Source organism: Rutidosis leptorrhynchoides, chromosome 9 (assembly GCF_046630445.1).
Source record: "Rutidosis leptorrhynchoides isolate AG116_Rl617_1_P2 chromosome 9, CSIRO_AGI_Rlap_v1, whole genome shotgun sequence".
Taxonomy (NCBI): Eukaryota; Viridiplantae; Streptophyta; class Magnoliopsida; order Asterales; family Asteraceae; genus Rutidosis; species Rutidosis leptorrhynchoides.
Window position 1 is genome coordinate 365,281,154 of NC_092341.1, and position 16,890 is coordinate 365,298,043.

At 33.3% G+C, this 16,890-nt stretch overlaps 1 protein-coding gene across 1 annotated transcript; it reads right to left on the minus strand.

The window, feature by feature from the left end:
- Positions 1-3,823: 3,823 nt before the first annotated feature.
- Positions 3,824-8,254, minus strand: LOC139867074 (ubiquitin-fold modifier-conjugating enzyme 1). Its single transcript, XM_071855400.1, has 3 exons — positions 7,810-8,254; positions 4,798-4,859; positions 3,824-4,126 (listed from the first exon to the last, which is right to left on the minus strand). The coding sequence occupies exons 1-3, from the start codon at positions 8,140-8,142 to the stop codon at positions 3,997-3,999; spliced, it is 525 nt and encodes a 174-aa protein (XP_071711501.1). The 5' UTR covers positions 8,143-8,254; the 3' UTR covers positions 3,824-3,996.
- Positions 8,255-16,890: the final 8,636 nt, after the last annotated feature.

The following is a 16,890-nucleotide window of genomic DNA, read 5'->3' on the forward strand; positions in this document are numbered from 1 at the left end:
ATACATGCTTAAAAACGTCAACACAAAGGTTGGTGAGCTATAGTTTAAGTATAACAGTATGTATGGTAGGCCACGAGATTTCAGTGCTACAAAGAGCGTTTCAAAACAGTATGATAAAGTATATGTTAACCGTGGGCACTTGGTAACTAACTTAACGTTTATACCCCCTGAAAGTACACTTGGCAAGTGCGTATGTCTACGAAGTATTAAACACTCGTTAAATGCTAGCGCGACTAGCCCGAGTGGGGATGTCAAACCCTATGGATCCATATCTAAGATTCGCGTTCACGGTTCAAAAACCAATGATTAAACGTTACCGAGCTAAAGGGAATGTTTATGCCATTGTATAACCCACACATATATAAGTTTAAGTACTCGTGCCTAGTATGTAAAACATAAAATCCGCATGTATTCTCAGTTCCCAAAATAAGTTAAAGTAAAAAGGGAATGCTATAACTCACAATGATAATGTAGTCGTAAAGTCGGTTCGGAAAAGGTGTGCAAGTAATCGGTCCGAAGGTCCTCAACCTAAGGCAAATAGTACTAAGTCAGTAAATCGTCTTAATAGGTTTAAAAGTATGTAAATAAGGTCTTAAGGGTCATCATCATTCATCATTAAACAAAAGGCGTAAAGTAGGTTTCGTTTATAAAAGTAGTTTAAAACAAAGTCTGACTTCAGTCAGTCACCACGGCCTCTACCCTTACTGAATTAAGGTGAGACCAGTGGACATGGCTCCGTCTATGAGTCCCTTAAGTGTGGTAAAATTTACAGAAGCAAACTCGTCTTGGTTTGACCGTGGCGACGGTCTAAGTGCGAGTAGGTCAGAAATTTCTGCACAACGTTAAAGGACATAGTGACGATCGGAGGGCCATAAATCCTAAACCGTAACTCGGATTAAGACGAGTCCTATATGAAAAGTTATCTACTCGAAAAGTTCTATCTAAAAATCATGGTTAGAACAGCCCAGGTCTGCTGGTCTGTTACAGAAACAGCAGGTCAGTAGGTTTTGGACAGAAACAGTAAGTTTAAGTGAGTTCCGGTGGTCTTGGTGTTTGATGTTCATCATGGTTCTCATCCTTGATGCATATAGCTTCAAGTGTACAACTCATGGGTGTGTTTACATCATCTTAACCAAGTCTTAACCATCATAACACTAGTGCAAGTCTAAGACATGAAGCACAACTCACTTAAGAGTTGCATGTAGTTTGATGAACCAAAGTTACATCAAAGTCTTAGGTTTGACACTTACATGAACTATAATAGAAATATTGAACTCTAAACTTGAAAATTAACTAACTAATCAAGATCATAAGTAGTAGAACATAGTTCTCAGTTTGATCTTGAAGATCCAAGACTCAAAAGTCTAGATCCAAAGTTATATTTAAAGAAAACTTATTTGTGTGTTCTTGAACTTCCAAGGTTAACTTAATTTGTTCAAGAGATATGAGATCAAGACTAACTTGTAGTACTTGACCATATAAACTAACTACATGAAATTAAAGTGCATAAATTGAAGAAGTAAACTTAAATAAACAAGAAAAGGTTCATGGTTGTTCATACTTTAAAGATTCAAACCAAGGTTTGATCTTTAGAAAGTAAACTTTAAAGTTTACTTCATGAACTTCAAGTATGTCTTTCAACCATGAACTTTATAAACTTTGAACAAGTATTTAGTGGAGATCATAAACTAGAGAGTTTATGTCTTGTATGTTCTTGAAGATTCAAGATAAAAGAAGAATTAAACTAAGAAGTTTGATTCTTGAAAACATGCAAGTAAATAAAGATAATAACAACTAGTAATCAACACAAGTAACAAAAGATTATAACAATCAAAGAATGATGATGATTTAAGAGTGCTAGAAATTGGTTTTGTTTGAAGAAAAGAAGAGAAGTTTAAAGCTTGCTACTTACAACTTGAGAGAGAAATGAGAGAAGGAGTTTGAGAGCAAATGAATGTGTGTGAAAATGAGAGGATTTGTGAGTGAAGTAGTAAACAAGAAAATGAAACAAAACACTCCTAAAGGGAGCTTAGGGGCTGCAGTTTTTCAGCAGAAAATGGGGGGAAGGGAGAAGTTTTGTGGTCACTAGAATGTAAAGCTTCATAAAGGTGGTTAAAGAATGGTTATGCATGGGGATTATGGCAACTAGATTCCAAATGAACCAAAACTAGCTAGTTAATGTTCAAGTATCACTTACACTTTCAAGACATGGGCTAAAAGGTCCATTAATAATGTAGGGTGGGCTTAGAAGCCCAACATCAAGAGTCCATTACACTAATAAAGCCCAAGTTCAATTAATTAACAAATAAAGTCCAACAAAAGCCCAAGTAATTAACTAATAGCCTTAGTTAATTAAAATGATTAATAAAACTAATCATGAATGTAAATAATATCTAAAAATATTATTCGTGAAAGTTCCGGGTGTCACAAAGACGTTTCGGGCCATTAAAGTGAAGTTCGGGCAATCATGGCAACATGTAAATGTAATAACGTACATTCGTTTAATCACACGTATTAATAATAATAATTATTAATAAATAAATGTTGGAAATTCCAGGGTCGTTACACCAATTGTTGACCAATTTGAGAGCGGATCATCTTCTCGAAGGGCCCGAGACCTTAATATTAGTCTTTTTAACCAATTACGTGAAGACGCTTCGAAACGTGCCCGAACATCGGCACCCACAAGCGAGTTGGGAAATTACAAGATTGGAAACTTTGCACTAAACATGAATCCCGATCAATTTCACAACTTTGATGTTTTGGCTTGGTGGAAAACAAAAGAAGACACCTATCCAATAATATCCGCTATGGTTCGTGACATATTAGCCGTTCAAGCTTCAACCGTAGCTTCCGAATCGTCTTTTTCTCTTAGCGGTCGAATTATTTCGGAAAGAAGGTCAAGACTTACCCCCCAAGCCGTGGAAGTATGCGTATGTTTGAAGGATTATTTGGACGGGGTAGATAGGATACAAGATCAAACGTCATTAGAATGTCCGTTAGATAATGACGTTGAAGATTTTATAGAGATGGAAGAAATGGAAGCGAGATTATCACCTTCATCAACCGAAGGAAATACCGAGACCGAAGTGGAGGAAGGTGAATATGATCCCATTAACATGGACGAATATATTGTAAATTACCAACGAACATTTGCGACTGTTGATAACCCCGAATTTGAAGCAAGTGAACAATATTATGAACGACGAAGGCAAGACGAGTAATGTATAATGGGTGATGGCAATGCCGAAGTTCGATATACTTTGCTCGTAATACATTATCGGGTGATGGCCATGTCTAAGCTTGAATAATGTATTAACTTTTGTATACTTATAGTTGTAACTTGTATCGTTCAAATAAAATGTATTGTTATTGTTATTTATATTATTTATAGTGGTTAATCATTTAAATAAAAATGTTGTTATTTATATTATTTATAGTGTTAAGCGTTATAAATTATATTGATTATATTATTGTTGTTCAAAAGTTATAAAAATCGAACCGCTAAAATATAACCGGTAAAAATCAAAATCCAACAAAGATCTTAGTCGGAAAAAAATCCGGTCGAGATCCGAAAAAAATCCGATTCCGAAAAAAAATCCGATAAAAAAACCGACCCCGAGAACCGGATCCGGAACCGGATTTGGAAAAATCCGGATTTTTTTTGTCCGGTTTTTTTAAATCTGGATCCGGTTTTTGTGCATCTATATAGGCATGGTTGACTCCCTAGAGATAGAACATTGCCCACAATGCCCTTGTTCGTGAGTAAATAGTCAGAAAACGCCACCTATAAAGTTTAGCATCATCAACCCACAAGAACAAGAGGAGACTACTTCTACATGACAACCATATTTAAACCGTTTGTTTCATGTTTATGCATCAGGTTCATATTGCACAGTTGGTACATGATATTTATTTTCTTTCAGTCAAACTGCAAATCGAACAGAAACTTTAAAGTTATCATCCGTTAACAGAAAAAAGATCAGTAGCATACTACTACGGCTCACTGGTTGAGACGGCATCATCTTTATGCTTGATAACACCAGAATCCACAAGAATTGGTATTTCTGCAGCGAGCCATGGCGCAAGCCCCAAACAAAGAGCATGTGCTATACCAAACCTAGGTCTGCAATCAAGAAACATCAGGGATTAATTGGTCAGGATCTTGGAGGGATTAATTGGTGAAATCAGCGATTAATTGGATGTTGACTAAGTTTGACTTTGACCAATGTTGACCGATTAATTCCCGATATATGTTGACCAATTAATCACTACTTTAACTGATTAAACCCTGTTGACCAATTTCTTAGACCGATTTGATTAATTGCATCGGACCCCTCTAATAAACTGCTTAATCGGCAATCAATCCCTAATTTTGCAACATGGTTAAATATCACTATTATCAAAAGAACTTGAGTACGATGAGTGTCTAGCTAAAGGTGGACAAATGGAAGGTTAAGGAGTTTAAATAAATGAGGCAAAACTGGTAGTGTATATTTTGGATCTCATACTTTAATATGGTGTAAAAAAACAGGTAATCTAATATGGATTGTTTTTTAAGTAATAAAAGATTTTATGCATAAAATTGGACAACCCAAGACCTGTTTGACGTATATAGCCCATCTCCTTCTACTATATATACACTGTTTAATTCGTAATGGGGGAAAACAAATGGTATGGGTTGAAAAAACTTCACACTGAACGTGATTACTATATATGAACATACATTTTGATAATTACATGATGAATTTATCAAGTAAACTTTCAAAAGAGGTGGACATGATGGGAGATACTTACGAGTTCTTGGCCCAGAGAGGCTTGAAATGCACGGTCAAACAAATTTTCCCTCCTCTATACATCTGCAACAAGAAAATAAATAATCACTACGTAAATACAAAGCAATAATTTCATTTTGTACACAGCAGTAGGATATAAATTCATCTAAGGTATGAGACATATACTTGCTTAGCTTTTTAAACAAACACGAACTTCATTATCAACACGACTCTTTTATCTCTCCTATACATCAAATAAATGGCTAATAGAGCAATATTTGTAATATTAAACCATTTTGAACCCTTGGATTGGAAAATTACATTGCTTACCTCCTTGATCTCACCATCCATTTCACTTTTAATGACTTATAGAGCAATAAATACTCCTTGATTTTTTTTGTTACATGATTACCCTTACTGGGGAAATCACGGATAGCTCTATCATCCTCCTAAATTCATATTCATAAAAAAAAAAAAAAAAAAAAAAAAAAAAAAAAAAAAAAAAAAATTTATAGTTGCACTATCGTTTTTATACTAATCTGTTATGTACTAGTTTTGGCATCTTATCATATTAGATTTATGCTCTCTCATATGTCTTAGTAGAGACCCACTCTCATTCTCTTTACACTTATTAACTTAATGTTTATATGAAACAATATTCAAGCCCTCACAATCTGATTATGCATGTCATGTGGATTAGATCAATCATTTTTTATCATTCATTTTTTTTTTTTTTTTTATCATTCATAATCTTCTTATATGTTCAGTTTCATGGTCACAACTTGCTTTTGTATTGGTATTTAGTCGTATTGTTTATTTTAAGTTTGGTTTCGAATCATTTAGTTTAGGTGAGGCTCGGTATAGATAGTTCGTTTTGTTAGACACTTTCTAGGTTCGAGCCTCATCGGCGTCCCTTGTATTTCTTGTTGAGATCGTTTTCTTTTCGAAAACGTTTTCTGTTTTTATAAAAGTTTTCGTTATTTTCGCCCAAAAAAAAAAAAAAAAAAAAAAAAAATTCATAATCTTCTTATATTCTCGGAGTTGAAGTAAATGAATAGGAATGCAAATCCCTTTTTATCTTCAAGTGGAAAAGAAGCAAATTAAAGAAGACCGGTTAAAAAAATGTGATAAGTCAAGTATGAACATGCATTATTATCACATTGCATTTGATATGAACGAACTCTTACTGTTTCTTATCTATGTGTTACAGAGATAGAACACGTATCATGGAGCCTAAAGAGAACAAAGGGTACGGATGCAACCTTAGAAGAATCATTGGGTGAGCTATTTGTCACTCAACCACATTAGAGCTCATAATCGACACATTGCTCGATGAAGACTTCTTATATCGGATGTTGGTTATGAAGACTTCTTATGAAAATGTTAATGATAATGTGCTTAGGTTACTTAGATTACATGATATATTAGAAGGTTGGAAGCTGCAAATTGATATAATGGCTAATTGGATTGGTTGTTTGACTTCATTTGGTCAAACAAGTTAATTTCTGGTCCAGATTATGTATTGCTGGATTTTATTTAGGTTCAAGGGATATTATAACAAAGGAGGGTTTTCTATGATGTTTTGTTTGATGTTTGACTATTCGTATACATTTCTTTTATCTATTATATCGTTTTTCAATTAGGTAACATATTCTTTTGGTATTTTTTTGTACCTAAACCCGCAAATTTTGCAGGTCTTAAGCTAGTTTTACCAATATATCAAAGTGATTATATTTATGCATCGCTGATACATTGATAGAATGATAGATACTTAAAAAGTCAAAAACACAACATACGAGGTTTGTTATGGTATATGTGTCATTCGTTCAACCAGAACACAGTTTTTCACTTAGATAAACATTATACAAGGATACATTCTTAGGCAGGTAAAACAGTTTGAAACTGAAGCACAGCCCAATAATTCCAAAAATAAAACGAGTACGCTCCAATACTGATTATAGGGCCCGTAACAGAAGCTTCAAATACCTTAAGTTCGTAATATTAATATTCAGCATAATGAACCTATTCACCCTAAGAATGTATTGTATAACTAAAAAAAGAAAATGCGGATCATTTTGCGAATCTCACGTCAGCTTAAAGCGGAAATTGGTAGTTAAAAGTCTTTTAAGTATAAAACCACTAAACGTACCCAACTATTAATCAAGAGTTTGTTCCTGTTGACTTATAAGCAATAAACATACCTGACTAATGTTTACTTTTTTACGTTGATGTTTATCTCAAAGCAAATTTTTTAAATAGAAACGCAATCGCAAACACCAATTTGGCCCTAAGCCATAAAAGCTGGTATCATTTTTGATTTTCCTAAAATTCTATGTTCATTCGATCATCGCACTACGTTTAACCTGATTGGACCAACTATAGCATCTTCATCTAGAAACAAAAAACTTTAAAAAATAAACTAAACCTTGCACTGCATAAAATCCGCGCCAACTCAAGCTTGAAAGCTAAAACTATGCAATCTAACATATTCTTCTTAAATCATAAACAACAAAATTTATCCAACTAATACTCAATCTTACTATCAAAATACAGCAACAACATCATCAAAAGCAAATTATACCATGAAATCAAAAGAAAAACTGCCAAGAAAGGTAACCAATGAACCCAAATTTAACATGTGTGATCAGAGCAATTTTCTCTTATAATTCAACTTTAGAAATACTTAACAAAATCAAACTATTTACAATCCCTAAATCCATCAAAAATTAATCTTTCACTCCTTTCCTGTGTCAAAATTTAATCTTTAACTCATATACATGCCAAAAACTGAATATTACTCATACCCACTGTCATAAATTGTGTCTTTATTCATCTTTACAATTCTTGCCAAATTTTAGTAAAATTTACATATAAATATAAAAGCAACATCAATTAGTTTCCTTTCAATTACAATACACAAACCCTAAACGTCTTAACATGAATTCAAGATACTGTAAGCGATTAAAAACCTAATAAAAATAGAAATAATTACAGATTATCATAAATTTCAAAAACTTGGGTTTTTTAAATAAACCTTATGAGTCTTTCCATCAAGTTGTGGCAATTCAAGTTCAGGAGCAGTAGCAGGGTAAGTAACTGGGATATCAAACTGCAGATCAAATTCATATTTATGCAAATTATGCACATACCAACACTTTCCAGTCCACCTTGTTCCTTCAGGGTTTGCAGCTGAAATGCGAAACCAGTCGTTATCTTTTGATTTGTTCATTGATGTGTATGCGATCAATGCTTTGTATTCTTCTTTCAGACGTTGTGTCCAAACGGCGCCGTCTCGTGGACCGGCTTTGACTGTTAAAAGAGGGATTTTGGTTAATGTTGACTTTGTTGTTGGATCCCATCCCTCCATTGTTTCTTAAATGCTTTGGAGCCCTAACCCTATAAAAAGAAATCAAAGGAGGAGAGGATGATGAATAAATTCTTGTTATACTTTTGAAAATTGAGAATATAAACCTGGTATTTTTATTTGGACAAGTTATATATATATATATATATATATATATATATATATATATATATATATATATATATATTGTCAGGATCTGGGGAAGTAACCAATCGGGGGAAGCGGGGAAGGAAAAAAAAAAATTCGTTTTTTTTTGAATTTTTTTTTTCCGGCGTCAAGATCACACGAAAATATGAACATTTAGAAGAGACACTTCGTGATGAATGTTATTATTTAGGCGGGAAAACGATCGACAAAAATAACATTCAAGATAATATTGTTCGTGAAGAATATGAACGTTTTTTTTCCATATTTTGTGAAGTAAAATTTAGCCCGATTTAGAGTTTAGGGTTTACCCTAAACTCTAAACCGTTCGTATTAAAAACTCAACCTAAATCCTAAATCTAAACCCTAAATCTAAACCCTAAACCCTAAATTTCTAAACCCTATAAACCCAAATATCTAAACCTTAATATCTAAACCCCAATAGCTAAAACCTCAAAATACGCTCCAAAAACACGATAATTGTTATATATTACTTCTTCGAGCGTTTTCCCGCTAAAATAAAAACATTTATCACAAAGTGTCTCTACTAAATGTTCATATTTTCATCTCATCTATAATGTTTATGAACAAAGTTTTTTCAAAAAACGAAAAAAAAAAAAATTTGCTTCCCCCGATTGGTTATTTCCCTCTTGATCCTACCCCTATATATATATATATATATATATATATATATATATATATATATATATATATATATATATATATATATATATATAAAGGTATTGATCCCATGAGAATGTTTTCGTAGTATATAAACATGAGAACACTTATTAGCCAACAAAAGGGCAAACATGTACTTTTCTCTTTCTCCCTTCTAAATCTCGATTACTCTTTCTCCTAAATTATCTCCGACTTTTTAACCCTTAATCATTTCACATACATACATCGGTATATTCTATCTCAAAACAAGCATCACCTTTTTTATAATATATTGTGTATACTGTGTACTTTAATTCTATATGATATATATGTGAACGTGATTATTCAACCTTTTCGTCTCTTATCTACATTCAATTAATAATTTAAGATTTCAATTATTAAATTTATCAAGAAATAACATACGAGAAAAAACTATTGCATCCAAATATAAGGCAACCACCAAATCAAGTACTACGGAGTATTTGAGTGCAAATAGTCAAATTTTAAATAAAATGATTCATATTAAGAACGGATGCATTGATATATCTGGTTTATTTTATTATTATTAAATATACATCTCAACATTGCTTTGCATCAATTAATTAAATAATAATCATCCTCTTATGGCCTTTTGTTTCCACAAATGCATCATCGAAAATGCAATCTGCCATTTAAAAAAAAATTACGTTAAACAGTTCTGCATGTATAAACTGGATGCATTCGCATTAATAGGTTGCTAATATATTAAGATATTGGTACTATTATAGGATGCAAATGGAGGCGTTGATAATTTCAAACATTGGTTTCAAAGTGCCATAATATTATAGGATGCAAATGGAGGCGTTGTATATACTCTTCATTTTTTAGTAACTGTAATACTAAAAACTGGGATGTATATGTATATATGATGATGCATCATCTATAAAGAATGTAAAAAATGGCATGGACATTGAACACGTATATTTGCATCAAATAAGATCATCGATGAGCCGAGCAGTAATGGAGTTTCTAAAATGGAGTTTTTATTTGTCAGTGATGAAATGATAATAAAAACATGCGGTTGATGTGTGATGGACAATTTTAGCATTTGGGTTGAATTTTCATGTTGCTAAAAAATAGGATATACTTGTTGAAGATAACCGATTCAAACAAATTAAAATACATAATCGCCCCCTAAATGCTAATCTTAATGTCTATTACACCCCTACAATATTTTAAATAATTATAATTTAATTTAAATCATCTAAACTAGATTTGTGGTTCAGATCTGTTCTCACGAAAACTTAAAATGAGAACGTTCTCATTCGAACGCATTTATATATATATATATATATATATATGATCAATGGGGAAGTAACCAATTGGGGGGAAGCAAAAAAAAAAAATTTTGTTTTTTTTGGAATTTTTTTTTTCTGGCATCAAGATCACACGAAAATATGAACATTTAGAAGAGACACTTCGTGATGAATGCTATTATTTAGGCGGAAAAATGATCGACAAAAATAACATTCAAGATAATATTGTTCGTGAAGAATATGAACGTTTTTTTTCTTTCATGTTTTGTGAAGTAAAATTTAGCCCGATTTAGAGTTTAGGGTTTAGGTTTGGTGTTTTGGGTTTATTCCATAAACCCAAAACACCAAACCCTAAACCCTAAACTCTAAACCGTTCGTGTTAAAAACTCAATCTAAATCCTAAATCTAAACCCTAAATCTAAACCCTAAACCATAAATTTCTAAACCCTAATATCTAAACCCTATAAACCATAATATCTAAACCCCAATAGCTAAAACCTCAATATACGCTCGAAAAACACGATAATTGTTATATATTACTTCTTCGAGCATTTTTTCGCCAAAATAAAAACATTTATCACAAAGTGTCTCTACTAAATGTTCATATTTTCATCTCATCTATAATGTTCATGAATATATATATATATATATATATATATATATATATATATATATATATATATATATATATATATATATATTCTTTTGTCCATGTGCTAACAATCATTAGCAAATAGCCGATGATTGTTGACAATTAGATTGATACCGGTAGGAAATGTCCATGCATTGCACGATTTAACTTACATTTCAGTATTATTATATTCACGAATGATTGAATAACAGAGTTAGCTAAAACGTCAACTAAGATTATTGTAAATTCTTGTAAACAATTTACTATTTAGTAAATGTATATAATAACAAAATTCTACATAGTTTAAAGTAATAAAATTTTAATAAAATTTGTTAACTTGCTTCTTAAATAGTTACCATGATCGTCTTGCACTTATTTATATATGACCATGCATATTTATTTTAATAAATTTAGTTAAGATAGATTAGAATGACATAATAAAATTATGAAATCTTAAATTTTGTGTACTTTGATAACTAAAATGAGTCATTAAATAAATAAATAAATAAATAAATAAACGCAAGTAGTAAGTTATTAATAAAATGACATCAATTAGTAACATAGTATTATTTTTTTGAAATTTAAAGGATTATACATATAGGGTTGATTTGTGCATAAACCAATCTATCAAGAATTGAACATTAATAATTATAATTACAATATATTAAAATTTCAAAAATAATACTGTATATAAATATTACATTTTACAAGTTGTATATTTATATATGTTTATGCTTATTTTAGTAAGAATGCGGTATTTTATTCATATAATATGTGTACAAAATATTTAAGTATAGTTATTTATTTTACTAGTGAAATGACCCGTGAAATCACGGGTTTGTATAAATGAAACTGTTTAATAATATATTTTAGGTATTAAGTGAATGTAAATACTAAAGTCATTTAGTTTAATGAACCGCGGAACCAAAGATTCCGACTAAAGAACTTGTCGTTGTTTTTATATACAGATTGATATACTTAATTTGGTCAGAATAAATTATACTAAATGATACAAAATGTTAGTCCCTCTCAAAGTACCCAGTGTAAACAATATTCTTATATGGGTTATGGTTTGGTCTTTTCTTTCTCGATTGAGATCTTCATGTGAGCCATGAAAATTAAAGACTCACTGCAACAACTCACAATTAAGAGCTCTTTAGTCCATTGGCTAAAAGATGATTTAAAAATATCTTAATTCATAAAAACTCTTAATTTGTGTTACTAATAAGTGTATATTTTTATAAAAAGAACATATACTTAAGATAGTTTGAGAGTTAACACATAATTAAACAAAGGGCTGATGTATGATAATATATATTCATTACTATTTTTTCATTTTACAAAGTTGCAAATGATGGTAAAAATAATATTTAACATATGCAAAACATAGGGAAAACTAAATAACATGAGCACAATTGTTCGCAACAACTTTGAGGCAATTACCTCTCGAAATCCTCCTTTATGTTTAAGCGATACAACCATAAAATCAAAATAATAAGTCTGCCATCAGGAATCATCACAACTGGAAACTTCTTAAACCACACACTGATATAGAAGAAAACTGGACATGAGTCTATACCTGGTCATCATCTTGTATCAGAAGAGAAATAATGATACAGTAAATGTATAAGGACACCAAAAATTGTGATCAAATATCAAGTGAACAGAGTTACCTCAATGAAAAACATATATATTCTTTATCCTTAATTTCCAAGATTTGCCCAGCACCTATACCAAATAACCAAACACGGTTTAACTACTAAGCATAAATGTACAACAAATAAAAAATGGAATCCAAATTCTTAGTTCCCAAAAAGTTCCATGCACTCTTCTATTTCTTAATAGTAGAGAACCACAACTGAATATCATTGATCTACACAATAATATTAAGTGAAAACTAAATCTAAAAAAACCCTAACTCTAACGGTTGCAAATGATAAAAACTTATCATGATACCTTTAATCAAAAACTGTTAAGAATTTGGATTGTAAGTAATCTTCGTGTCTGAAACGGAACCGACTCCGGATTGATCTTTGAATCGTGTGTACACTTTCCTAATCGAATATTTCGACCCAATTAGCCACGGGTTACACGAAGTTTCGATTGGGATAAGACAAAGACTAGATTGTTGTCTTGGATAAAAGAAAACAATCAAAATTATTGCAGAGATTATCCTCTAATTGTATGAAATGAAAGTGTGTGTAAAATGGTTGAAATCTGGAACCTTTTTTCAAATACACCAAATGTGTATTTATAATGGGTCAAAAGGTTTGATGAAGAATCACAACCTTTGATTCATACCCACTAGTTGCTTGGAAGTTCTCATTCATGTATTTAGACTTAAAATGGTCCAAAAACATGAAAAAACGGAGTTAAAATGTCCTGGAACAACCCCAAAACGTTTGGGGTTCGAAATGTGCCTTTTGGGTGAAAAAGACACCTTTTCAGCGTCCCCTTTATTAAGCCGCGCCGCGGACCCTTGAGCCGCGCCGCGGGCTAATAAAGGAAAAACACTTGAAAATGCCAAAAGTCTCGACATGGATTTTGTGCCTTAGGCCGTGCCGCGGGTGGCTGAGCCGCGCCGCGGGCTAAGCCTGGCCAGCACTCCATTTTTCCAAACTCAAGGTTTTCACTCGTATGGCCTTTTCAAGTCTTGTTTCGCATTTCTTATGTTCCAAATAACATTTTCAAGTCTAAAGGAAACCTCAAACCACCTCACGTTTTAGGAACGTGCACTCCACACTTCTCCGAATTCGTGTAACGTATCAATGGTTCGAAAGACACTTTCAAGTTAGTAATCCAATCCCTAAAATGTATGTTGGATCATGCTAAAATCACCAACAAATCCCCCCCATTTTAGTATGATCCTTGATTACTAAAATACCAACAATTAGAAACTAATGCGTAAATGTAAATGTCACATGGATTGAATTTACACATAGTATATTACACGTGCAAGAATTCGAAAATCAGGGTGCTCTAATAGTTTGAACCCATCAATTCATTTGAAAACCTGTCGATAATATACACACTAGTTCCATAATCTCTAACAATACAAACTTGACACTATTAGGAGCCATGTGTCCCAATCCAATCATGAACATATAGAAAACTAAGTCCAGAGCTTTCTTGAAGCGGCTCAACTTCATGTCCACTTAGGTAGCTCTCTTCAGTCTTGCTCCTACAATGCAATTTATCAAGAGAACTATTAAGAAGTTATAAACTTCAACCTTACTTTATCTTGTAGGTCCGAACACATACCTTTGGGATTATATGATAAACATGTGTTCCAATCTTCTCAAAATAGGCTTTCCTCATTGAATTCAAGCTTCTAGCGTTGTACTAGAAGGGAATTGGGTATCCCACTTTGAAAGATTTAGATGGACTTCAATCCCACACCAATAGCCGACTTGTGCACCGAGTCTCTGGCTAGTCCCTTGGTCAAGTGATCCGCTAGATTTTGTTCCGATCTCACAAAATCAATGGAGATCACTCCATTTGTGATTAATTCACGTACCATGGAATGTCTAACACCCAAGTGTCTAGACTTACCATTATACATGTGACTATAAGCCTTAGCCACCGTTGAAGCACTATCGCTATGTATACCAATAGGAGGAATGGGCTTTGGCCATAAAGGAATCTCATAAACCAAATTCCTTAATCACTCGGCTTCATTACCCGCCGCAGCCAATGCAACAAATTCCGACTCCATTGTTGAATTTGTGATACATGTTTGCTTCTTGGAAGCCCATGAAATTGCCCCTCCACCAAGTAGGAATATCCAACCAGTATTAGAAGAATGATCTTCCATATTGGTTATCCAACTTGCATCCGAATAACCTTCTAAGATAGAAGGGAAGCCGGTATACGTGATACCAAAGTCCTTGGTTCGCTTCAAATACTTAAATACTCTATTCACAGCTTGCCAATGGTGAGAACCCGGGTTACTAGTAAATCTACTCAATTTACCCACCGCATAGGTAATGTCCGGTCTAGTGCAAGTCATTGCATACATTAGACACCCTATAGCACTCGGGTATTTAAGTTGATACACCGCCGAACCCGTATTGGGTAAGAGCTTAAGAGTAGGATCAATGGGAGTACTTACCGGGGAGGTATCCTCAAGATTGAACTTCTTGAGGATCTTCTCAATATAATGAGATTGAGTTATTGTGATGCCATTATCACCACGGATGATCCTTATCCCAAGAATCACATCCGCAACCCCCATATCCTTCATCGAAAACTTAGATGACAAAAATTCTTTGGTCTTATCAACTTGATCTTGGCTAGTACCAAATATCAACATGTCATCCACATACAAGCAAATAATCACACCATTCCCCTTGTGGTCAAATTTGCTATACACACACTTATCCGATTGGTTGATCATAAAGCCATGAGACAAAATGACATCATCAAACTTTTGATGCCATTGCTTTGGTGATTGTTTAAGTCTATACAAAGACTTAATCAACTTGCACACCTTTGTCTCTTGTCCCGGCATGACAAAACCTTCCGGTTGTTTCATGTACACCTCCTCCTCCAAATCACCGTTAAGAAAAGCGGTTTTTACATCCATTTGGTGAATAACAAGATTGTGAATTGACGCAAGCGAAATCAACAATCTAATGGTGGTGATACGCACAACCGGAGCATAAGTATCAAAGTAATCAATACCCTCCTTTTGCCTAAAGCCTTGTATGACCAAACGTGCTTTAAACTTGTCAACCGATCCATCAACTTTCATCTTTCTTTTGAAGATCCACTTGTTGCCCAAAGGTTTACAACCGGGAGGCAAATCAACTAGAATCCATGTATTATTTTCCACGATAGAGTCTATCTCGTCACGAATTGCCTCTTTCCAAAAGGCAAAGTCACGAGACCTCATAGCCTCATCATATGTCCTCGGATCCTCTTCAATATTGTAACAATAATGAAGTTGAGATATGACATTATCTCTAGTTCCTTCAACTAAGAATAGTTGAAAATCCTCACCATATGATTTAGGAGTCCTTTTCCTACTCCCTCTACGTGGCTCATGAGTCTCATTTGAAATTTCTTCCAATTGAGCACCTTGGGAGGTACTTTCAATAGGTACCACTTCCTTTGGTTTAGGTATTGATGTAAATCTAGATTCATCAAATATTGCATCTCTAGATTCAATCACGGTATTAACCGAAATGGTATCATTCGGCTCAATGACAAAGAATCTATACGACTTGGAATGCTCGGCATATCCAATAAAGATGCACTCAATACCCTTTTCACCCAATGTTTTCCTTTTGGGTTCCGGAAGTCTCACGACCGCCCTACATCCCCAAACTCGCAAGTAATGCAAGTTAGGACGTTTGTTAAACCAAAGTTCATATGGAATCTTCTTCCCATTCTTATTGGGAACCCTATTCAAGATGTAACAAGAAGTTAGCATGGTTTCCCCCCAAAATCCCTCACTCAAACCGGAATAAGACAACATGGAATTAACCATCTCTTTAAGTGTCCTATTCTTCCTTTCGGCTATACCATTTTGTTGTGGCGTATAAGAAGCCGTGGTTTGGTGAATAACTCCTATCGATTGAAAATATTCCGGGTCATAGTACTCGCCACCTCGATCGGTACGCAACGTTTTAATTGAACAATCAAGTTGCAATTCTACTTCAGTTTTATAGATTTTAAATTTGTCTAAAGCTTCATCTTTAGAATGCAAAAGATACACATAGCAATACCTAGACGAATCATCTATAAAAGTAATCATGTACTTCTTGTTACCCATTGAAGGAGTAGCATGAAGATCACATAAATCACTTTGAATTAGTTCCAATAAAGATGATTTCCGGTTTATTTCTCTAAAAGGTTGTCTAGTGATCTTTGTTAGCATACAAGTTTTACATTTATCTAAATGTTTATCAAAACTTGGTATTAAGTCATCCTTAGACATTTCATACATTCGTTTGTAATGTACATGACCTAAACGAGCATGCCATAAACCGGAATTACAAATACTAGAACTAATCATGC